This window comes from Ochlerotatus camptorhynchus, unplaced genomic scaffold, assembly GCF_037179485.1.
Source record: "Ochlerotatus camptorhynchus isolate MF236.1 unplaced genomic scaffold, CSIRO-AGI_Acam_v1.1 ptg000432l, whole genome shotgun sequence".
NCBI lineage: Eukaryota > Metazoa > Arthropoda > Insecta > Diptera > Culicidae > Ochlerotatus > Ochlerotatus camptorhynchus.
Genome location: NW_027040918.1, coordinates 5,448,617 through 5,475,029, shown reverse-complemented (window position 1 = coordinate 5,475,029; position 26,413 = coordinate 5,448,617). Strand labels below are relative to the sequence as shown.

The following is a 26,413-nucleotide window of genomic DNA, read 5'->3' as shown; positions in this document are numbered from 1 at the left end:
TACAAAGATGACATGAATCAGTTAAGACCAAATCAATAGTTGAGGGATTTCTTGCAGAAGAAAAGCATGTTGGGCTGTTTGGATATTGAATAGTGTAATAACCTGCAGAACAATCATCAAACAGAATATTACCATTGGAATTGTTTTGAGCATTATTCCATGAGCGGTGTTTTGCATTAAAATCACCAATAATGAAGAATTTAGACCTATGACGGGTAAGTTTCTGGAGGTCACCCTTGAGAAAATTCTTTTGCTGGCCTACGCATTGGAATGGCAAATAGGCAGCTATAAACGTAAGTTGTCCAAATTTTGTTTCAACAGAAACTCCCAAAGTTTCAAAAACTTTGGTTTCAAATGAAGAAAGAATTTTATGCTTGATTCGTCTATGAATAATGATGGCAACGCCACCACAGGGTCCATCAAGACGATCATTTCTATAAGTCAAGTAATTTGCGTCCTTCTTAACCTTATGGTCAGGTTTAAGGAACGTTTCAGTTATAACGGCAATATGCACGTTATGAACTCTCAAAAAGTTAAAAAGCTCGTCTTCATTATCTTTAAGAGATCGAGCATTCCAATTTACAATATTTAATGCTTTAAAATCCATTACTGAATTTTAAAGTCATGACAATATAATTAGCAAATTTTACTCCAGTTTGAATAGCATCAAACATGGAGTTAGATTTAAGCATATCAGAAATCATGTCAATTAATGAATTCTGTAAAAATTCCATTTTAGGGGCAGTAATGCTTCCTAAGTCAAAATTGTCAAAATTTCCGTTAGAACGTTGGTTAGTATTTTGATTTCTACCCGCTGCAATAGCAGCATAGGTAGCTCCATTAACTCGCTGAACATTGTTAGCAGCGAGGGGAGTAGGTACAGATGAAACATTTGAAGCAGGGGAGATATTTGTACCTACGGGTACGAATGTAGAATTTGTTCCTCGCTGACCGTTGTTAACAGCAGAGGAATTTGTACCTGGTCGGAAACGTGGAGCGTTTCCTACCTGTCGGTTAGAACGAGATTGTAGGATCGCTTTGCGAGTCTTACATTCCCAAAAGTTGGATTTGTGGTTTTCACCACAATTTGAACATTTAAATTTCTTAGGATCTTCCTTCACAGGACAGTCGTCCTTTGCGTGAGAGGAATCACCACAATTCATGCATTTAGCTGGCATGTAGCAATTTTTAGTTCCGTGACCCCATCCCTGGCACTTACGGCACTGGGTGAGGTTTTGGAAATTTCCTCCAGTCTTCCTGAAGTGTTCCCACTTCACTCGGACATGGAGCATAAGGCTAGCTTTTTCTAAGGCCTTAAGGTTGTTTAGTTCACTAGACTTGAAGTGAACTAAATAAAAATCATTAGAAATCCCGTTGCGCGAATCGCCAGGACGGGATTTCATTTTCATTTTGATTACTTGGAGTGGCACAACTCCAAGTAATTTTGCCAGTTCATCTTTGATCTGATCCAGGGATTCACCACTGGGCAGTCCTTTCATGACAACCTTGAACACACGTTCAGTTTTGGTGTCGTAAGTAAAAAATTTGTGCTTCTTCTCAGTAAGATACTTGAGAAGACATTTAAATCCGTCCAAGGTTTCAGCCAATACACGGCATTCACCCCGACGTCCAATTTGTAGTGAAAACTTAACTTTCACGAAATTCAAAAGTTCCATGCGAAGAGCATGGAAATCGGTAGTGGTTATCACAATAGGGGGAATCTTTTCCTTCTTGGCATTAAGCCGGGAAAGTTTACTAGAATTTTTCTTGGATGATGGATCATTCTCATCATCCGTGAGCAAATCAAATTGATTGCTCAAATTAATTTCTTCAGAAGGGGGGTCAAGAGTTTGCCCCTTTCTTTTGCGTTTAGGCGCCATGGCGGCAGTAAATTTTTTATCCAAATCGACTTCCAAGCAGATTACTATAAGAATCTGAAGGATCGAAGAGGAATTTTCCAAAACGATATCCAAGAAGGATTACCTCGGGTAGGGTCCAAACAAGGATCGAAGAGGAATAAGAGGAGTTGAACAAGGTAGAAAATTTTTACAGGTTGAGCACTGAAAAGTGCTGTTTAAATTTGTTGTAGCTTTAGGTAGTAGTAACACTTCCTTAAGCAAAAAGCAAATGATCCGCACGGCAAGAGAGCACGATGCGGACTGTTAACAGTGATGATGATTTTACTACCGTAATGCTGGCTACTGTGAAACCAATCCTTCCTTTTACCTATGGATTTGGCTGCTGCTCCTCTTGTTTAGGGAAAATTTAATTGGAAAGACTCGCTCTAAGCCAGATTTAGCCGGTCGAGTTTCTCTGCACGCCCGCAGCTAGCAAGAAACTTTGAAAGAACTGCATGGAGGAGGACAGTCTAAAATGCATTTCTTTGCTAAAATTTCCCGGGCGGCTTTTCGTTGCTTTTTGATTGCTAATTGTGGAATGAGCCGAAATGCTAGTTTGAGTACCGAATAGGGTGCTTCATTTTGAGAAAAATGATTAATCTATCAATCTATGCAAAAAATGGTAAAGACTGATGAAGGTTTTGAGGACACGCAATGGATTGAAGTTTATATGGATATTTCGGTTACTTACCATAGACAAACAGACGTAGCTGTTTAAATAAATGTTCTATAAAAATATCGTCACTAAACACATTAAAAAAAAACTTGTTTGCCAAGTCTCATACAATGTTAGTGGTGCCGGTGGTGTAGTGGTAAGCGTAACTGCCTCTCACTCCCAGTCCCAGTCTTCGTTGTCACTCCTTACTTCTAAAGGGAAGTAAAGCCGTTGGTCCCCGGTCCATGAGTTGCCGATGGATAGGGTCCAGGTGTGGGAGCTGCCTCCCTGGCATTGCACAGTGGTCCAGAATGCAGATTTAGGTGGAATGATATGCTTTGAGCCTGAAATTGAAACTTTAGACTAAAAGTCTCTTCTACAAAGTTGTTCCTTATAGTTATGCCCCCATTTTTATGACAATGAATTCTAGGGTGGTTCCTATTATCATTAAAATCAAAAATCTAACTTATTTGTTTGAATAAATTAAGGTATACATTCTTGGGCAAAGTTATAGCTGAGCTAATTTCAAGCAACTTCGCACAAAACACCTTTTTTGTGTCTCTTAAATTGGCCGATTTAGAGCTATTTTCTTGAATTGAGGTAGGGTGGCTCTAAAAAAAAAAAACAGTTGTTTTGCTCTAGTTTTCTTATTTCGAATTTCTCAGCAAAGGTGTCTTGAAATATCTTTTAGATCTTAAGAAGGCGCAAAGCTTGTCAATATCTTTCACTGATCAAGAGTTATTGACGTTTATATACTAAAAATATGCACTTTTCAAATGTTAATATCTTTGGTTGAGGCAAACAAAAAAAAAGTTTTGTAAAAGCATTTGAAAGGGCGTATGTTATTCTCAATAATATGAAAAAATTGGAGGTATGTTATTTTTTAAACTCGTTTAAAATCAATTTGAATTAATTCATATTTTTTACTATATTCGGGTATATCTTTTTTTATTAGAAGAGATACAGACAACAAATCTCGCTATAAAACGTTCGTCTTAAATAGTTTTAAAAGTCTCTAGGAGATGACTTTCATGAGAAATTTCAAACAAAAAAGTTATTGGCAAAAGATGGATTTCATAGGACCACTCTAATGACAAATTTAAATAAAATGTGTTAGTACATTTGTTTCAATATTTGGACATTTAGTGTCTTCGGAGAAGTTTTTGTTGGACCACTGTGCATTGGTAGCATAGGTGCTCAGCATGAGCATGATTGATCGCCCGTGGATGTAACTCCGTAATTGCCAGATCAGCTCTGAACCAATAGACGTTGCTTCGGACTAGCAATCATCCTCAATGTGCAAATACTGGTGATCTAAAACTAGGCAATACTAGCACCGGCCACGTCCGAATGCTGGTCAAGAAATGAATGGGTAGGTGAAAGTTGACGTGATACATTCAAAGGAGCGTTGGATTGAATCCACGGTCTTGTGCTCAGCAAGTAAAATCGGTCGCCACTAGGCCACCTGTGAGCTCTTTGTTTCACGAGACAGTTACGATAAAGTTTCCGTTCAACTTCTGGTTATCCCGGCGGCGACTTCACCGACGACGACAACAACTGCTCTTGAGAAGGATTTGATTTGGACTTCCAATCAACACGTCTCTAATCTAATGTAATCTTTAATCTAACACCAAATCAGCACAGCCAGTTCATGAAAGCATCCTGGAAAATGTTAGATATACCTCCATCCTTTTTATTGTCTATTTGGTATATATGCGCAACATATAACAAAACGGCCAGGCCTACTGTTGATGATGATGATTAAGATGATTAATTAACATCGGGCCTGTTAAAATCAAAGATTAAAACACGATGCTTCAGAATCCAATAAATGGATGGAACGTGGACTTCTCGTACCGTACGTTCAGCTGTATTGTTATTTATAAATTATTGGTCGTTGGGAGCATCTAATCTAAAAAAGTATAGTGATGCTCAATTTTCCTCGAGTGGCTGGGACATGAGCACTAACTCTTGTCCTAGCCCATATAGCGCAATTACTCGTTTTCTGAAAAGAGGAAAATGGAATAAAAGGCCGTAGGAGACAGGAAATGGAAGAGGGAACCCTAGTTCTACCTTCCCTTGAGAAAAAACGGGTCTCAAATCAATCTACAGGAAAAGTTCGCTAAAACTCACAATAGTCCTTATTACGGGTGTCACTTCACGGTGAAAACGAAGTGAAGTGACCAGTTGTCACTCACGGTGCAGTGATTGCCATGTAAATCAAATGGGAATCATTTTACTGTGAGTGACAAGTTGTAAGGGCCAATGACTCGCGAACTTCTCCTTTCGTGTGCTTCATAAAACCTCGCAAAATTTTCCAACGCTGAACAAGAACAGGTGAGAACTAGATTTCAGGAGAGAGTAATAGAATGAAAATATATCAAACAATATGAGAACATATAAATGGAAATAAAGGGAATATCTCACCCAGTTTCATAATGTTGTACTTTTAAGTGGACCCTACACGGTTGCTTTTATTGACAATAATCGTATTGTCAATAAATTCTATGTTGACGTCAATATATCGAGATTGACAATATTTCTGAATTCACATCATCAATATTATTGTCAATAATTCCCCTTCGCGTTAATATATTGATACGTGTGGGGTTCGCTTTACTGTTCTGCTGCACTACTGTTGAACTAGTACAGACTTTCAATCAACACGTCTTTCCTAAAATTCAAATATTATTTCTTTTACGTACTCGTTCCTCCAACCGAATTTCAATACGCTTTATCTCATTTTAAGAATAAATCCGATTCACAGTAATGCTCATTTCTGTGAAGGAACGTGAGATTGAATCCATAATTTTCTGCTCAGTAATTAAAATCAGACACCACTAGGCCACCGAGCTCCTTATATCAGCGACGACCTCACAGACGTATACAACAAGGGCTCTTGACTAGGATTTGATATGGATTTCCGATCAACACGTCTTAAACATAAAGTAGCAACTATCAAGCAGCCAACCTCCTTAATTGGTTTTTGAGACGTTATTTTGTAGAGATTGAATTAAATTTAAACAAATAGCTGGACAAGATATCATCCAAATGATCTGCAATTAGCTTGTCTTCTAATGTTTCATAAGCTTAAAATGAATCGCCCCTTCAAGTTAACCGCTTAAAAAGACTATATACATTTTAAAAGAAAGTTAACTTTATCGCGTCGTTATTTCTGTATAAAAAAGTACTGAACAAAGATTTTCGATGTAAAAATCTCAAAAAAAAAAAATAAAATAAAAAAAAAATAAATAAAAAAAATAAAGATTAAACTTTTTTTGTATGGAAGCCAGTGCTGAGATTTGTCATTGTCATTGTCAGACTTTCACGCGATATTGACAAAATTGTTAGTCACATAGTCACTCATAGACTTGAGCCTCAAAAAAACCTTTGTCAAAATCTCATTCATTTTTTCGTCAATGACAAAGATTCAACAAAGACCCTAACAAAAAGTGTAATTTCGTGCATTCTGAGTCACTTTAATGTTATCCAAGCAAATTAGGACGAAGATGATTGTTCACATTAACGGCTTCAAGTAATCGTTTTGCTCGTGGTATTTAAATTCGTTTCAAATTTAGCTAATGAAAAATCTGCACACCATCACTGACAGCATTGTCACTGACAATTGACATGGTTTGCCTTTACGATGACTGTTAGCTCAAATGAGTGACCTAAGCAGAATTTTGAATATCGCCGTGTATTGTTGAGTTTTCGCAGCACTGATGGAAACACAGCTCGAACGAAAACGGGAATATGGGTGTATAATTTAAATCTAAAGATTTTCAATAAATTCAACCTGAATTAGTAATGAAAAAATTAATCTAAAGATGTTCCATCATCGAGGCGCTAAAAATAAACTTGTTGTTGTTGTTTCTGATAAACTTAAATAATTTAAACCAATAGATCACATGGATATTTTGTAACATCTGTGTCATAAATGTTGTGCTGTTAATTCTAAAGCTGCACGAGAATCTGATATGTATAACGATACTTCCATATAATGTTGACTATCCCCTGGCCAGAACCTTCATCACCAATCTCGATCACACACTCCGATCAGCTAAAAACTCACAAAATCAAGAAATCAAGATTATGCATAAATAACGTTCTTCAACTGGAACAAACTCACCAAATCCAACGATGATCGTTGTTCAATGGTGCGGATTCACACATTATGAATTCAAATTGATTAAAAAGGGGCCTCCCTTAGCTCAGTCGGTAGAGGCACAGCTATAAAGCAAGACCATGCTGGAGGTGGCTGGGTTCAATTCCCGGTTCGGTCGAGGGAATCTTTCGGGTTGGAAATTTTCTCGACTTCCCTGGGCATAGAAGTATGATTGGACTTGTCACACAATCATATCAATGCAAAAATGGTACAGGCATCGAAAGCTCTCAATTAATAACTGTGGAAGTGCGTCTAGAACACTAAGTTGAGAGCACGCAATAAGCTAATATGCGATATGCAATAAGCTTTTGATTAAAAAATGGCAGAAAACGACACAGAACTCGTCCAACATATACAGAATGTAAACATTCTGCATATGGCAGACGGGCCCGAATCATTCTACACGATATTCTCCGAAAAACCGACATGCATGACCATCATTCCGCGGACATCCTCCTCCGGCGATTCCAACCACACAATAACTAGATATGATTTATTTTTCTTCTATATCATTCTCAATGTTGGCTGGTCATTCACTCCGCTCAGCTAAATGCCAAACTCAAACACGGCATGATCGAACGTGGCTTCGGTCTTTGTTCCCCCACACCACACCACATCGGTAGCGTTGGTATTGCTAATGGCATCTGAAATTGGACTGCCCCGAAAAATGCAAAAAGTCTGATAAAAGTACACATTTTCGTCAAATCGTTTTCGTGTCTTCGGAGCACTTATTGCTTGCATCTCAAGGAGTAAGTGCACCGAATTGGTGTCTTTGGTTAGACGAAAACTCACATTTTTATCACACTTTTTAATAAGTGAAAACGCGCCTATCAATCCACAGTTTGGTGTGAAATGCGCAATACTCAGTACGGAAAACAAGATCGACGGAAAACAAATCAAGGGAAACATCAGTCTCAAACAATGTTGCCAGAGATGTTGAATAAAGACACGCATAGACTGAAGCAAAAAGAACCAAACGAACCGTCAAGCGCTAAACATTACTATTAGCTAAATTCACTAGAAAGGAGTATTGTTCTCAATGATGAAAAAAGCTTCTAATTATCCACGGCATCCAATTATCGTTCCGAGATTCGTTTACACTGGTCGTGGATCGGTCAGATTTCATCGCTGAAAACCTCGGTTGCTTGGTAGCTGATCTTTCTTTTTCTTGTACTGCTTGTTTGTAGGTAGCATAGTTCTAGTGGCACAGGAATGGCTACTGAATTTAGTTGATATTGTCATTTTGATAAATCAGCTGTAAAATGTATTCGATATTTTGCTTTGAATAATTTTATCTTGATCAAACGCTTTTATTTTTATTTGTAAACAATCAATTTAAACAAGAATATTAAATAGTAGACAAAAATGCACTTCTACAAATAAATCATCACATATATGTTTGTTTAATGCTTTTTCACGTATAATCCATTTTTATACTATGTTCCAATTCTCTCTCTCTTTATATCAAGCTATGCGTCGGTTAGGAGAGTTGCGATTTAGTGTAACTTTTAATCTATTTAGATTTTAATATTTTTTAAGTGTCCCTAATTTGGGCCCATACATAAATTCAGCAATCGACTAAATTTTCAATAGCAACCAAAAATATCCATTAGTAACGTCCCAATAACGTGTTCATCTAGATAAAATTGATAAATAGCGATGGGCCCAATATTAGATACATAGCCAAGAAATTTCCCCTAGTATAAAAGCTACGCAAAATCGCAACTCTCCTTCGGTATAAAGAGAGAGAATGTGAACTTAGTATAAAATTGGATTATTCATTCAAAGAATAAAGTTCTAGTCTGTGATTGATGTATAAAAGGGCTTTATTTGTCAAATGTATTGTTACTGTACCATCGACTTCTTTTGAATACTGTTGAATCGTGAACAAAGATAAAATTTTTAAAATCGAATTTTATTTTCAAAGAAATAAATATACTTTAAATTAATTTATAATTCAAGCAGCATTGTTTATCAATGAAGGCTGCTGCTTTTTGGGAGTCCTCTCTCCTTTGGCTCCTGGTAAAAGCAGGTAAACGTTAGTTGTTTGCAGTGAACTCGTTTCCTCCTGTTGGCCTGGAGATCTGTTTCACCGAACTGACCTGACGCAGGGAGGACTTGTTTTCCGAGGTGACTTCATGATATCAGCGGGATTGGCTCCGTCGAACGTCATTTGATCGAAATGGGAGCTGTTGAGGAGACCCGAAAATTTCAAAAGCTTGGTTTAAACATTTCCACAAAAAGAGTACTTAAGTCCAACTTACTTGAAAAGGATTTCTCCGGGAAGGACTTATGCGAAACCTGAAATCGAGTCTTCTTCTGCTACTGCACGGTTATACTGGTTGTTAGGTAATTCTCGATTCTCATAAAACCAGATTCGGATCTGGTCTGCTGACAATACCCACTTTTAACTTATTCCGTTCCGTTGCAACGCATTGTGAGCTCTTTGGAGATGTCAACTAGCTTAGGTTTCTGACCCTCGTAGGTGGAACCTCTCCAAACACTGGGATGCGTCACCACCGAATGTTTTCAGTTGGAAGATTGACCTGATTGTTGGAATTGATCTGATACAACGTCGTAGGTAGTTCTTGGCTCTCTCAGTCATATCTATCAGCAGCAACTCGGCTGCCTATTTATTTGAATCCCTCGAATCCCGCCGTTTGGCTTCGGTCATAGCCTTGGCCAGGAGTAGTCAAAATATAGATGTACTTCACCACGGGTCAGCTTGTCCACTTGGGTAAAAGCCTCCTTGCGCAACCAACAGTAGCAATAGATAGCAACGTATTGGCCACGGGAGTCGCGCAAATGATAGCGATTGGAAGCATTATCCTGGAAAGGAAAAAAATGTGTTTACCATCGTGTGAAGTATTCGAAGGATAAAGCCTACAGATCCTTAGCAGAACCATGGTTTTTCCGCGGAATTCGAGGACACTATCAGTAGAACACGGCACTTCACAAATTTAACAAGCGACTCCTCACTCGTCAAGGGCATCGGTGCCTCCGAATGAGGGAACAATAATTTATAAAAAAAATGTTATTTCGAATTGTTCCTTGGAGATTTCACGAGCAACTTCCGTGCGAAAGACAAAGTTAATTACCTGGTTAGGAATGCTATTAACTTCAGTAGGGTGACGAAGTGTTGCATTAATAAAAGTCTGCCAAAGTTCATTGGCATACACTAAACGAATTCCAAGTAGTATTATTTTAGAGAAAATTGTAATCTTACCAATCTGTAAACATTGCTTAACCATAAAATAGTTTAATTTTAATCTTTCTCTGTTTATAAATATGTTTGAGAGTAGAAGGAATGATTTTTATCAACACTGGTCATAATTTTATCAACACTGGTCGGTGTATAATGAGTCACGCCAAGAGTGAAGCCAAGTCTACCTATTGAGCTGTCAAACCGGCTACCTATCATGCAAAGTAAGCAAACATTATGATGCTATGAAAGGTCCACGAAAGGTATTGCAATAAAATATAAAATGTAATTGAAGAAATGATCATAAACACGCAATAAGCATTATATTGTCATGGGATACGTAAGGTAATGATCACACGGGAAAAAAAGAGTTCCCATATTCGTGAACCACAGCCGTGAACCATAGTTCACGGTGTATATTTGAGAAAATTTTGTTCTGGATAGCTGGCCGTGATTTTTAGTTCACGGTCCGTTCCCGTTTTCAGGAACGGATTTTTTTCCAAGCAGTAATGATTATTTCTACTATTTTTCATAAGATAATTTGACAAAATCACTGATATAATTATTCACTTCAGCCGCCATTTATTTTTTTAAAGCGAAAAGTCATTTGAAGTTGATGTAGAAGTCCTCTGTTGCCAAGTGACAAGAAAGGGAATCTTTCGAAAACCGTGATGCGAGTTCAACTGTTTTTCTCTTGGTGTGACTCATTATACTCCGACTCTAGTCATAGCAACTAAACTATTTCAACATTTGGACAAGTAGAACCAAAGTTAGGGCGTGATTTTTAAGTGATTTTTTTTTAATTCTTCCATAGTAGTTCCAATATAAATTTCAAACCGCGACCTCTAAACCTTCATCAATCTTTACCATTTTTTCCACAGACTTATACGTTGGGGTTATGAATCAAACTCAAGGATACACACTTAGAAATACCTAATCTTACACGTGACGGAATCCATCTTTGACATAAAGGATGAGTCGTAAACAAACATGTCATGTAAAATTAAGTGCTCCGAGACTGAAAAGTTGGAAAGTACGTTTGATTGAGCTGAATTTTGTGTTTATTATGACTCAATTTTATGTCAAAATTGGCGCTCGTATATGTTAGTCTCAGAGCGCCTAAATGTAAATTAATTTTCCCAAGTGTGTAGCCTATAAAAAATGTATCGCTTTTTTTCAAAATAAAGCACCCAGTACTTAGCATTTCGCCTCATAAAATTCCAGAATTATTAATGGGAAAGCAAGGGCCATTTTAGCAAAGGGATGCATTTTGGACTGCTGCACGTTAAATTCGCGAATCGATAATGAAAAAACTATGAAAAACATGGCTGGACCATTTTAACCCAGGGGTGCGTTTTGGCCTGTCCTACTCTACCAACAAGAAGACACACAACCCCGAAAAGACCTGGGTGGGAAATGATGATGATGATGATGATGATGGCTTTGATGAAATATTTATACTCACTCTTTTCGTTTTTCCATTTTTCTTTTTACCCTTCTATTCCTGCAGAAGAAGAAGCCGAAGATCTGCCCGTTCCCCAGCGCTACTATCCGGACTCGCTGGTGGAGCTGACGCGCACTGCCCGCTTCACCGAAGACGAAATTAAGCGGATATACCGCGGCTTCAAGGCCGAGTGCCCCACCGGGATCGTCAAGGAGGATACCTTCAAGGGCATCTATTCGCAGTTTTTCCCGCTCGGTGGTAAGGATAGCTGTAGGTTGTAGGTGTGAGAGTGCGGGGATGAGTGCGTTGACGATGCTGGTAATAATGCCGAAGGTTCAATATGTGCGAATTCGACAGGGATTTCCTCCATGCCTCTAGAGAAGGATTTTTATTATTCAATTGACCTAGATTTTTGGACGCATAAGGTGTATGTGATTACGTGTTGATCGATCCGGACCGCACACAGATTCAGATGACTGCGGATCCGAACATAACCACCAACGCACATATAACTATCGCTGTTATTTGTATTTTGGCTAATCAAACGAAAATTGGATGTGTTCTTTTTCATCGAATCATGCTACATTGGTGAAAAGGAGTTGGCATATACTGAAAATAATATGAATATTTATAGGTACATTCGTTTTTCTTTCACTTGATGATACGTGTATATATACCTACCCAGTGTTTACTTTAGAGTGAGAAACTTTTTGCTCGTTCTTTCTCTCGGTTTCATCAATCTATGTTCCTTTCGCTTGCTTTGGAGTATAGTATCTGTTTGTTTACCAAACACGATCCGCAGTGTAGCATTTCAATGTTTAATTAAGAATGCTGAGAGGCAAAACGGCATGGCAGTACGTATGAAACTTAACGCACTGAATATTGGGTACTGTTCAAAAATAAATAGACGTCGGAATTTAAATTTAATCGAGGTAGATCAAGAAGCAATGGTTTTGCTTTAATCGGAAATACATATTGAAAAAATCTACAGCGCAAAGTTGCGAATAAGAAGACACTAGTTGTCTGGGTTGGTTCATAAACTATAGAGTCAGATTTTGAGAGATTTTAGATCTCTCTTTGGCTATGCAGACAATAGGGTGTGTCAACCCACTGCTTCCAAATTCTCTTTTGCTTTATTCAATTTGAACGAATTTGGATGAGAATTTTAAATGGGTAAATGTATGGGAAACGGGTAGAAAATGTCATATGTTTAGTTGAAGGAGATACTTGAGTAAAGAGCAATGTTTGATGACGGTACGAATCGAACAACCATTTCTTTTGCCAAGCTATCTCTTTGATAGGCTCGAAGAAACAGCGTGGTGACTTCAGGAATGGAAAATCATGTACATTCTTTTCATGCAATCATTTACATTCATTTGCCTCTAACTTTTTTCATCAACAGCATTTCACAAAATGATGTACAGAGCTTTTGTAGGTTTTGTTATTAGCTACAACTTTTATACATAACTAAAATCTGTATCTCTTATGCATCACGAACTAGAACGGGCAGAACTTGTTACTGTTTTTCATTGAATGTAAAATACATTCACTGAAAATCAGTAGTGGCTTCTGTTTGCTCTGGTTCGTCATGCATAAGAGTTACGGATTTGAAATGTTAACAAAAGTTGTAGTTAATAACAAAACCTACAAACTATTTTGCGGAATTCTGTTGTTAAAAAAGTTAGGGACAAATGAATGTAAATGAATGCACGAAATGAATGCAAATGATTTTCCATGCCTGGGTGACTTCATTTGCTTGCCAATTAAGGCATTGCTCAATACTCAAGCATCCAAAAGTTCCATATTCAACGATAAAACCAACATTCAAGTTCCATAAGTTCAAATATAATTTCAACAGAACCTTCAAGTTCCATAAATTTCGAATAAAGTTCTGACAGAACTTTCAAGTTCCATAAAGTTCAACTAAAGTTCCGACAAAACTTTCAAGTTCCATAACGTGCATATAAAGTTAAAACAAAATTTTCTGGCTACTTTAAATGCTATAGAAAGCACACAAGGAACTTGAAGTTCAAAAAAAGTTCAAAAAAGCATCCCTGAGCACTTCTTAGGAACTTCAGACAAGGCTGAAAATATGGCCACAACAAACTTCCGAACAAGTTCCAACTTGAACTTCTTATCAACTTGAAAGTTTCTTAAAAGAACCATCAAAGCCCACATTTTATTATAGTCGCTTTAACGGTCATTCGTGATTAGTCTTCATTGGTAGCAAAATTTCATGTCCTTGAATATGAAATGATCTGAGCCACTAAATTATAATTCTTATATTTATGCAGTGCATCAATATTCTATCCAAACATTAAAAAAAATTAAAGAGCAATTCCCTGGATTCGAACCTGTGTATGCGAGCAAACGCCAATTTAAAATTCATCGAGGTGTTGTGTTTCGTATTCAAGTCAGTCAGCTAGCACTTAAAACTCCAACATTAGGCGGGACAACAGCTCACTTTAATATATCTCAGATGGCGCTGCGGTTTGTGCTGGGGCTCTCACGCAGAAAGACTGGGTTTAATTCTTCAAACAGCTCTTATACTACTTCTAATGCTGTTAAATCAATACACGTTCATACCTGCCTTTAGAAAATAACTTCCACCTGACTTTAGAATTAACATTCATAAAATTGCGAACTAAATATAAAATTGGTGTAGAGGACAAAAACCTTTCCTTAACTTATTTTCTAAAAGTGCTATTCAAGTTCCACCAGAAGCTGCTTAGAATGCTCTTCAATTATGGTACCGGAAATTTCAAGTTCTTATAACGACTTAAAAATGAGGCTGTTTAGAATTCTATAAACCACCTTCAACCGAGCTGCTTAAGCCTCAAATAGCCTTTTATCAGAACTTTTGGTTACTTTGGTATTGACTATTTTGGGCAAACTATGCAGAGCAACTTTGTGCAAGACCACAAATCGAATCATAGGCGAAGCCAGGGACGACTGACACCCGTATCCCTTAACTCAACACCAATTTTTATTAAAGATCAACATTTCTGAAAAAAGTTCTACCTTCATCTCCAAATTCTCTAAGTCTCATAACTATTATTTTTTTTATGCGAGGTCTTTGAACCTCGAAATTTGCTTGAGAACATGAAGTGTGTCGAAGGCCATTAGATCGAATGTTATTGGGCATTAAATAGTCCCAATTATTGTTAAGTCAGAATTGGCCTAAAGATATGTTTAGAATCCCTGATATAATGATTTCAATGAAAAGTATTTTGAGTGATTTCAAAATTTAATTTTTCACTTTAACTATTTGTTTTACCCTTCTTACAAAGAAGGGTATAGATATCACTTGAAAAACCGACTATCGATCCGAGGCCCGGAGGGCCGAGTGTCATATACCATTAGATTCAGCTCGACGTGATCGGAACATGTCTGTGTGTGTGTGTGTGTGTATGTGTGTATGTGTGTATGTGTGTGTGTATGTAACGAAATGAACGCGCTCACGTTTCTCAGCAACCGCTCAACCGATTTGGACAAACTCGGCGCCAAATGATAGGTCTTGGGGTCCCATTGAACGCTGCTATTGAACGGTTTTGGAATCGGTGAACCGGTTCCGGAGATATGGCCGGAATAAGATCCGGTGAATATGGGCCTTCACGCTGGATTTAACGGAAAACGTATTAAAACCATCATGCGACACATCAAATTACTACAGAATTCAAAAATAAGATCAATGCAAGTCGTGTTAAGTGTTCCAGACCACATTGGACACACTTGGACATGTTCCGGGTACCCCGGGGAAGTTGCTTGAATATGAATTGAATTAAAACCCATTAAATCACATTAAAATACGCTGATAAGGTGATTGGTAGCCTCACCAAATAGACTACACCCGGATATATTCCGGGTACCCCCAGGCAGTGGCGTAGCGTCACTGGATGACACGGAGGTGGGGGGCTTGGTCACTGATAATGACAATAAAATAAATAAACTTGAATAAGTAAGAAGGGTCTGATCACACCATAGGTGGATAAATTCGGGTTTTTTTTCCTTTGGTTTGTTTTTTCCGTCAATCTTGTTTTCCGTGCTGAGCACCAATGCTACCGACGTGCCAGGAAGGCAGCTCCCACACCTGGACCCTACTTATCGACCCATCAACTCATGAACCGGGGACCAACGGCTTTACTTCCCTTCCGAAGGAAGGTGTGTTCAGAGATGTTGTGCCTCAGAACATCCCGGCGGCGCCGACTGGGATTGAACCCAGGCCTGCTGGGGTGAGAGGTAATCACGCTTACCACTACACCACCGGCACCGTTAAATTATTAAAATATTGCCTAGGATATGCATCTAGAAATTTGTTCATGACTTGAATTAAAACAAAAATCAAATATTGCAAAATTTTGACTCGCTCATTGCACATTGTGCTCATGGAATGAGAAAGCTTGAAAATGTTTATTCTAAAGCATGGCCCACTTAGGCTGTGATCAATTTGGTGAATTTTTTCCTAAATTTGACAGATGGAAACTTTTGAAATAAACCTGCTATTCTAAGGCTCTGAACCATTTGGTGGATTATTTTAACTTTTGGTTAAAATTTGACAGATGGAAAGTTATCGATTAACCCTGCTATCCGAACGTGGTTACTTTTGACAAACAAGAAGTTGAATTTTGACAACCTTGGCTAAGTTCTTCTCGAAAATCGGTCGATCGACAGCACAGGGATTTTCGAACATAGAAAATAACTTTCGAAATGTCACTTTTAACCACGAGTTAAAGTTAACTCGGCAAATGGTTCACAGCCTAACAGACTTATTTTTTACAGACAAGGAATAAATTTTGACAAACACCTTTTCGAAAATCGGACGATCAACAACAGAGGGATTTTCGAACATTGTAATGTATTTTCGAAGTGTCAAAATTAGCGGTGCTGGTGGTGCAGTGGTTAGTGTGATTACCTCTTACCCCAGCAGGCCTGGGTTCAAAAAGTGAAAATTCACCAAATGGAACACAGCCTTAGTAATGGAACATCATCATTTGGGTCTATTTCGGATTTGAATTAACGGATCTAAAAACGGTTTTCACTCAAGTGCATACTGTTCCTCATATTTTAAGAAGAATAAAAACATAATGAATTATTACTCGTCTACTGTTTTGGTGATTTTGTCCCACCAATTTCTCATCTAAGCTGCCGTTTTGATGACTGTACTTTTACCTTCAGTTTTATCTTCATGATTGCCCAATAGTTTTCAAAGGGCCTGAACTGGGGACAATTGGGCGAATTGAGTATTTTCGGAACAAACTGGACTCCGTTGTCATTGAACCATTGTTGTTCTTCCCGGCTGTAGTGACAACTCGCAACATCCGCCCAAAATGTTACCGAACCATCATGTGACTGGATGAAGGGTAGAATTCACATCTGAAGATGTTCGGTTTTGTAAACCTCCGAGTTCATCATTATCTCAGTGGCGGAAACCTTTTTTTTTTGGCCGCAGCTGCAAATTCCCTGCCAGATCATATATTTGCGTGCAAATTTATCCGCAAAAACAAATTTGAATCTGCCAGGGACACTTCTTCGTAAAATGTTGGTCCTGAAAACTGTCCGAAGTCAGCCTTTACATAGGTTTCATTATCCATAAGTATGCACCCACCGAGGGGGACGAGTCTATCTACGATGCAGAAAAGATTGTGTTTTGCTGTGGATAGCTGCACGCACGCTGAGTAGATAGAAGGAAGATTTATGTCGATTTTGAAGATTTCGTGCAAAAAGATGAAGCGCGGTGCAAGTAGATGCGAGAAATGAAAGATGATTTTTCAAAGATTGATTCGCTAGTGTGAGATTTTTTTAGCATCTAGAATTGAGATTTAGATGTTTCGCCCCCCTCGGCACCCACCGGACTTGGTAATCAGGTTGTCATACAGTTTTCGAGCACGGGTTCTAGCTACGGAATTTTGCTTGAGTGATCGATTTGGTTGCCTTCTGACGCGGTATGTATGTAAGCCTTCGCGGTAGCAAATTCGCTGCACTGTACTATGGGCGGCATCATACTTTTTAATCAAATCGCGATCGGACATACCTGGGTTGCTTCTTCGACCTTTCCATGGAGCTGACGGTTGACAGTTCCACTCCGGAGTTTACTTTGAGGCTTCCAATGCGTCTACAAGGTTTCCCTGTACGTTTTGAGCACGCGTCATACGGTGTTTCAAGGAAAATTTAATACTTAGCCTGCTTGGACGCGAACCACGATGCATTATTCAGGTGACTGTGCACGATTTTTTTTTTCTTCTACGCTCCTCTTGCATGGTAACTGTTTGCCAAAACAAGAGCGTTTTATGAACTGAAAATTAACACTGTTATTGTTATTGTTGCTGTCAACAAATAGCCATCAAAAGCTTTCGAAAGCGTCCACTAAGAGCGCTGTAATAAGCAACAGAGATTGTTCCATTACTAACTGAATATGATGATGATGGTCCGAGCTCTTACCCCTACAAACGTTTGAACTTTACGATTTATCTTTAAGATAATTAAATATGAAAATTTAACCAGGATTGCAAACAAAATCAAACTGTTTTCAGTTACAGATATAAATTCCCTCTAGAGTTTACAGTTGCTTCACAGCGATATAAATGCGGAAAAAGCTCAGGCTAAGTGGGCCATGGTTAAGGACAATTAAGAAAAAACTCTACATATAAAAATACTGAGATGATTCTAAGAACATTCTTGAAAAAATGCAAAATAAATCTTGTGAAACATTTCACTAGAAATAATAAGAAAAATCACCCTCAGAAAATATTTCAAGATCTGTGGCTACTGAACATCTCTGAATGAAATTTATTGAGCTTCTCTATATACCGCTAATTTCACTGTAGGTTATTGATCTGATTATAAACTTTTTAAATAAGAATTTTCTTTTGAAACAAAAAAAAAATCAGCTCGTTTCAAAATTAAGAAAAAAAAATCAGAGATTTGAAAAATTTTGAAACGTGGTATGACCTTTTCGAAGATAAGATGTAAATTCGGGAAAACCATGAAAGCCCGTGAATTTTGATAACTAATTAATCCTTTCTACAGAAAAATAAGATTCTGGACCTTGAACAAATTTCATGGTCCTTAGACTGGTCTCAATTTTCAGGATATAGTCCCTTTGAATTTTAAAAGATATAAGAAAACTCCTTGTAAATTTTGAAATGATTTAAAAGAAATTCGAAAAATAACGCGGAAGTATTTCAGAGATAAATTTCTAGCGAGCTATGTAAAGAACTCTACAAGAGTATTGGTAAGTATTGTTCTGAGGGAAATTCGATTGTGAGAAGACGACGGTTATGTAAAGGGCAGTCCCACGCCAAATGACGATTCGGAAAAACTGGAGCTTCTTTGATTTGCATAAAAGTATGCCAAGTTGTTTGTTATGGGCAATCATTCACATTTAACATAAGTTCACCCACTTTGGATGTTATCACTTTTTTTTTTTTAAATGGCGTCTATGCCATTTTCAATAAATTGTTGCTCGAAAACGACACTTCTGATCGAAAAGACGTCTAGCACAAAGTTGTGGAGTAAGTTTTTCTGGGAGTTTTGAAATATGACGAAGAGCTGATGTTTTGCGATTTTGGTCAATTTCCAAGTGATCATGGATTTAAGTACTCTTTAAGTTTCAAAGCTTCATTTTAAATATCAATTATTAATATTGAAGATATGCTTTTGAAATATTTCAGTTTTAACGCTTTTTAAATGTTTACTCATGATTACTAAAATATACCGTGTATATTTTTCCCATAATTGCTCTACTTTTCTTAACAACTTTGTCGCAGACGTCATTTCGATCAGAATTGAAGTTTTAGTGCTACAATTTATTGGTCAAAATAGCTATTTTGAAAAAAAAAGAAAGATTCAAAATGACCGAATTTTTTCAAAAATGTGAATGACTGAGCTTGAAAAAAAAACTTGGGATCTGTCTTGAACTTGGATAAATTGACAGGAAAATATCAAACTGGAAATGCGATGAGGATTGGTATAATCCAAAAGTTATTCCAAAGAGAACTTCTAGGGAATTCTGCAAAGTAGGAGGCTAGAAAGTAATTCTAAAAAGAATTTGATAAGATTTGTGAGGAAAGCTTCAGGAAAATATTTGGTAGTTTTAATAGAATTACATGGCAATCTTAAGAGAGTCAAAGTCAAAGTCTTCAAAAAGCAATTTCAATGCATTAAGAAAAGTTATTGAAAAACAAACATGTTCCATTAAAATAAAAAAAATCTCAAAAACACCTGAGTGTACCTCTCTTAAATTTTGATATTTTGTTTATCGAGTATTGCTTAATTTTTGCTGAAAATGTCAGGTTGCGGTTTTTTGCGCTTTAAAAGATATTAAAGTTAAAAAAATTGTTGTTTTTTTTTTCGTTTTTTCAACCATATCTTTAAAATTTGAAGCTTTAACCAGTGTGTTTCTATTCAAAAGTTATTTATTTAATGTATTTGCATAAGAAAAAATATAACATTATATGGTTGTAAGCATAAAAACCGAAACAGAAAGAAAAAAACACATTTACAAAAACATTTTTTTTTCTTTAACTGCACATAACTGACGGCTGTGGAAATTTTACGTCTCCAAAATAATTGTTTATTTTGTTTAGATAACCAACTTTGCACAATACATCAAGTCACCAAAACGTCAGATAAATAAATGAGCATGTGGCGCCATTTTTGCGGAAGAGTTTTGAACTATTTGCTTATGTCAAAAGATGGTCCTTAGCAACTTTGCCAAAAACACCAAGTCGCAAAAATGCTTCGTATCGGAGTTATTAATTTTGCTCCGCTAGATTGCATTCCTGGACCAGTGTGCAATGGTGACAAGTACTTCTTAGGAATTCTTACGTTAACTTCAAAAGAATTGTGAAAAGAATTCAAAAGGAATCTGTATCTGAAGTTGATTCGATTCCAAAGGAATTTTAAAGAAAATTTAATATTTTCGACAGCGTCAAAAAGAGTCCAAGTAACATTAAAAGTTTCATGAGGGTTCCGTAGATCATGAATTTGACTTGTAGAAAGCTTTAAATCATCGATAAAACTTGCAATGTTGCTTGGCAGTTTAATTAGTAGTAGTTTTGAGCTAAATTCCATGAAAGTTCAAACAAACAACATCTGAGGATAGTTTATGGAAGTTTTGAGGAGAATCGAACAGAATTGAACAATATTTGTTACGGAATTTTAGGAAAAATTTAAAAAAATTCTGATTCAAATTATAACGGAAATTTAATGTTAAATTCTAGAAGAATTTAGTAAAAATTTAGAAGAAATTCTGAAAATAGTTTTGAGGATGAAAAAGAATAAGTTTCATAAAGAGTTCCAAAAGAATATCTGATATGAAATCGAAGAGAATCTTGATTTGATACAGGTTTCATACACCACTGATTTAAACCCTCCTAACGTTCACATCGACGATGTTGACATAGCATGGAGTGCTCAATTTCAGTAAATCCTCTCGGTGATGAAAAGCTATCCAATTAGTTCCTCTAGCTAGACTGCTTAAATTCGTTAATCCAAGTAACATTCTCGTGGAGGTGAATCAAATTTTAACGAGATATTGATTCGTGATATCCACGTTAATCGAATCTGCTTGGTGTTCTAAACAAAATAAATTCGAAAAGCGAAAACAAACGAACGGGTTTGGGTCGTTGCCAACATTTTCCGGCACGGTTAAATAATCCGCAGAAATTTCACTCAGTCTAGCTTTCGCTTGGGAACTGTGTTAAATGGATCTCTTTAATATTTGCGTCTGCTCTTCGCTTGATACAGGGAAAGCCATATCTATTCTCGTCCCTACACATGTGACAGTGAGACAGTTTTTCGAAAAGTCTTTTTATTGACACACTAACGAAAGCGGATTAAAAAAGTATTATCTCGTTTTCCGATTTGGAATAACTGCTCCGATGGCGCCGGTTGGTGTCATGGTATGAATTTAGAGAATGAAAGTTTTTTTTTCCGAAAGCAGTGTGCTCAATTTCAATCTGAAATTATGGCAATTTAATGTTCGTTATCACTTTGCGAGTTGTCGGGTAACAAATGGAAAGGGCTTCACGGAAGATGTGACCCACACGAAATTGAGTTGAATTCGACTCAATTTTGTCACAGGTGGATTTGTTCTCTCGAGAAGTTTTTCCTGGAAAAGCTCGGAGAATTTCACTCACTTTGTGAGCAAATCGACTTTTGCCTAAATTAAGCCAAATTCAACTCAATTTTGAGCTGGTCTCATCGTCCGTGTATTGATATAGATACCACGTGCACACGCGACGCCTCGCATTCTGTGACCAAGGGATTTTCATTCAGTGAAAAACCAAACCACTTCATTCCCTCGCGCGTGACAGATTTCAAATGACCCGTCGTCGTCCGTGTGTCTGTCTGCACACTAAGTTCCAAAGCCATCAGAGATGAAAAAGCTCTCCATTGGCCGGTTAAATGTGCCATTCAAGCGTGCTGCAGTCAACTGATGCGACTGCAACGCGATCCGAACCGATAGCTGGTAGAAGGGAAGCGAAAAGAGATGAAGCTCATTTAATGGATCACATCACACACGCACACAGAGCATTCCCCAGCGAGTGCTAACTTTGTGGAAAGCTGAAGGTACGTGATGTGTCGTGTGGTGTTTGACTTTCCAGTGCCGACACGAAGTGATTGTCGCCGTAATTAAATGGAGGTGCCTGGTCCGTTAGTCGCTGTTTATGATGAAAAGCAAGGAACCAAACGGCTGCATGGTAGGAAATCCTCCAGCCGCATTTTTCAAATAACATTTCAAACCGTTTACTACCCATCTCATCTGATGGCACACGGTGGCAAGACAAGCCTTGTCCACTGGCTTTATTTCTGGATTAATTTCGTCCTGTCCCAGTAGTAGCGGCCGAGCATCGAGACTTCACCAGAACGTTGATTGCGGTGGTGATGATGCTGGCCTCTTGTGGGCTGAGCTCTGTATCCTGGCCATATCTGTATTAGCAACAGAAACAGCACAATATACGACCTTTGACTGCAGTGGGACGTAACATAAATACTTTAAAGCCGATAAATTGAACGACAGGAGGGTCGTAAATCTTTTCCTCGAGTGCTGGCCAGCGATGATAATGTTTGTGCCTGGGGTCAAGCAACTGGTACGTGTCGAGGAGTCGTGGGTAGAAGGAGAACATCGAGTGCAGGAGACGATCGTAAATCGGTATATGGGTATGGAGAATGTGATGCCGATTTACGGCATACTGTTCATTTTTTGGATTAATAGCTTCTAAATGATCGAACCAATTTTTCCAATAAATAATATTTTTATCATCGGAACAGGTAGATTTATTGGAGGGGTATTGGTGGTGAATTGGACGAGCCATACCGACACCCGTTAATCCAACGACTCGCTAATCAATACATTGTGCATACATTTTCAAATTGTGCTGTAAGAATGCTGTCTGTTTGATTTGATGTTTAAGTATGTATTAGACAGCCCTAATAAAAAATTCCATTAACGAACGATAACCCAAATAATAGAAATATTCCACATTATGTTTGGATGGTACCGGGAAACTTCGTTAAGGAAAATAACCATAAACATTTTATTTGGGAGGCAGATTAGCGAGTCAAACCCCGATAGTCCGTCCATGATTTTGTCGGATGTGCTTTGGGATACTGCGAATTGGATTCGTTAAGATACATTTCACACTAAAGCCAAGGTCAAGCTTAAGATATAAACAGTATTCTTCGTTTTTCAATCGTAAATATAATTAGAATTAGAAAACAAATTAATTGAGCTGGAAAAACCGAGTGGGATAGGAGAAGGAGGTAAGTGGTTAGTTAAAACCTGAGTCGTAAAGCATAATGATCCGGATAGAGAGGAATCAATCTGGTTGTAGCTGATATCATTGGTGTTGGTCTACACTTATATGCTTGTCAAGGCAGAGATAGCAGGTTGATGATCGCAGATCACAACGCCTGGAGCAGAGCGTTCTGCAAAGATACCTCCGCAGAAAACTTTTCATTTGATTTGGTAAGGGTAAAATCCGATCAGTCGGTCACTTTTCCCGGGGGCATCTTTGGCTATTGCTTTTATCCCAAACCGAAATTTATGATTGTGAGAGCTGTTCAAACCTCCAACCGCTTTTCATCGTTCTCTACGCATTTGCTCGAACTAATGCAACAATGCCGTAGTGCTAAATCATTTCACGATCTCGTGGCCTACTTTCATCGGTTCCCTAGTAGTGGTCTCCCTTGTCAAGTTTTTCACGTTGTTATTCTTCGTGCTACTATTGTCGTCCCGATCGGGTGCTACACCTTAGCAATTCCACTAGCAAGCAGTAGAAATGGAAGAAAAGTTTCGTAGTAATTCCAGTCTCTAGCTGCTTCGAATCCATTTCACAGTCCAAATACCAAAATTCGAACTGTCAGAAATACCGAGTTGCCAAACACACCAACATATTCACTATTCACTAAAAAATACAGTCGTCACAATGACCGGCACAGCTGCGGCACACTTGGGGCACACGGATATAAAAATGCAAGTGTGCCAAGTCACTTAGTCGTTGCTATAATCGCATATCAGTCCCATATGAATTTTGGGTAATTTTAAGATAACAACGATATGCACTAACAATTTGAACCTTATTACGTCCCTAGTGAAACTTTCCGCTGGTTCTCAACTTAGCGTTCAAAATGCGCTTCCACAGTTCTTATTTGAGAGCTTTCGGAGTATTAGGGTTAACTACCCCATTTCCGGCCTATTAAGCACAACCCGCAGTTAGTCTTTCTTAATCTATCGTAGTTTAGCACCAAACGGAATGTTATTGTTACTGATGGCTTCCAAATTTATTTACCTCTCCGTACATACCGTAAGATTTGATAAAGAAAAACAAATTGTTGAGATATTGTTAAAAGTATAACACTGCTTCTTGACGCCAAACTCAGCCTACGGATTCTAAACTCGGCCTAACGCATTGAAACGCCATTGAAACGCCAATGAGTTCACTTCGGACTATCGGATGAAGATGAAAATTGATTAGGTCGGAGCGCTTCTTTTGTTTTTGGGAATTTTAGGTGCAAACGTTCATATCACGCGTTCTCATTGACTTCGTTCGGTAGCTTATTAACCAAAGTATCGTTCCAAACGCATAATCTACTTGTGAACGCCGAAAACATGGATTTATTTGATGTTTTCTGCTTGATAGGCCCAAAATGGGCGCTTAGGCCGAAGTAGTTCTCTACCCTACCATTTAAGCTTTAGAATAATTGTAAGGCAGCGATTGTACTCATTCATTATGCCCAGGGAATTTTTAATCCCAAAAAATTTCCAGACCGGAGCAGGATATCTCACTGATCATCCAATATATTTTTCTCTACACAGCATTTTTTTTAAAGGCACAAGTTTACTTTTTTTTAAAACCAACCCAATCTTGAAGTGTTTCTTATAAAATAACACTGTGCGCCAAAAAGGAATTATGGCAGGAAAATTCAATCATTTTTGAATATATAATGGCCATTTCAAGCTAAGTTTGTCATAGACAAAGTGATATAATACTGTGAATATTATTGACTGTGAAACATCGTCGAACACTATTACCATCGGTTGATTACACAGGGTACTGTGCTTAAAAAATGGTGGTAGTGTTCATACGACAAAATGCAAAATAGATGTCAAATGTGCTGCCGGTGGCAACACTATCAGTTATCAAAAAAAAAAAATGTTGGAAATAATAATAAGATATTGAAATGCGAAGCAGACATGATGTCATGTTTAAATTTTTCTTCCAAAACTCTATATCACAGCAACTATAATTTGAATTTATGTCGTTTAATGGTGCTATCAAATCAAATATTTAAATCAATTACTTATATCCACAAGTAAAGCTGTTGGCCCCGGCCCATGTGTATTAATGACGGTGCGATATCATACGCAGGTGTGGAAGCTGCCTGCCTGCACATTCGATTGTCGCCAATGGATCCGTCGGTGATTAGCACTAGATTACGTAACAGCGACCGACGTCAAATGACTTATATCCACACAAAAATCCAATAAATGTTTTCGATGTAAAATTAATCTTAATTTGAATTCTTGATTTGAAATAGTAGGCGAAAAAACAACTCTTTGTGGAGTTCAGTAATATTATGCTATATGCAGAGGTACGCCTTGAATACATCCCTGTATACGTTTAGTAGTATTGTAGAACTGTAGGAACGAGAGGATGATCACAGGCGGGATGGAGTTAGTTGCGATACTAACATCACTAAAGGTGGACAGCGGTAGCTGGTGGAAGGAGAACAAAACAATAGGCATCGGACGATTCTACATTACATTACATGAGCGGGTTAAATGAAAATTGATAAGAATATTGCATCTCATAATTTTTCACAGTCTTTGCATCAAAATGCTGTACCTCAGGGAATACGCAAATTTAAATCTAGACAAACATTTGAAAAGGGCGGAATTCCAAAATCACCATATCGAGAAAATCGCTTGCGAATTTTAAAGACCTAAAAATTAATCCTATTTCACGACTTCCCATTTTCTGGATGATTTCATAAGCTTGACATATAGTAAATAGTGTAATCTACCATCGTGCATCACTAAAAACTCAAAAAAAGTTTTTTTTTGCCGTGAAATTGTGAAGAAACCATCATACGCCCTGATAATTTCTTGCATGTTGTTACCCCCCGGATCTTCCACCCTTTGAACTGCCAACACTGGTGATACGCCGTGGACACCATCGGGATTTTTTGTTTGTTGTTCCGCCTTGGTTCTTCGTTCGCAAATTTTGTGAGAGTAGGGCGTAATTTTTTTTTTTGTCTTCTTTTTTTTTTCGTTGTTTACACGTGAAATAGCAATCGGATGCATTTCAAATGAATCGGGCGTGACTTACTATTACTATTACTAATTACTACAGAATCAGTACGTTTTGCATATTAAAACAATATAATTCCTAGTTTTGGTGTAAGGCGTAACAACCAGATGTATCATAGAGTTGAAAAATGGAAATATGCCATGTAAAAGAAAACGTTTTTGATGATTTAATATTATATTTTTTTCTACTTTTTCGTGTTTATCGAGTAGTTTGTGAACTGTTCTCTCCATATG

At 37.7% G+C, this 26,413-nt stretch overlaps 1 protein-coding gene across 6 annotated transcripts in view; it reads left to right on the top strand.

Annotated features, from left to right (window-relative positions):
• The window catches only part of LOC135711393 (Kv channel-interacting protein 1-like), a 271,759-nt gene that overhangs the window by 226,821 nt on the left and 18,525 nt on the right, over positions 1-26,413 (top strand). For all 6 annotated transcript variants that reach the window (XM_065234267.1, XM_065234264.1, XM_065234269.1 and 3 more), the window contains exon 4: positions 11,431-11,622. In XM_065234267.1, the coding sequence (XP_065090339.1) occupies positions 11,431-11,622 (192 nt within the window). The remainder of the gene's footprint in view (positions 1-11,430; positions 11,623-26,413) is intronic.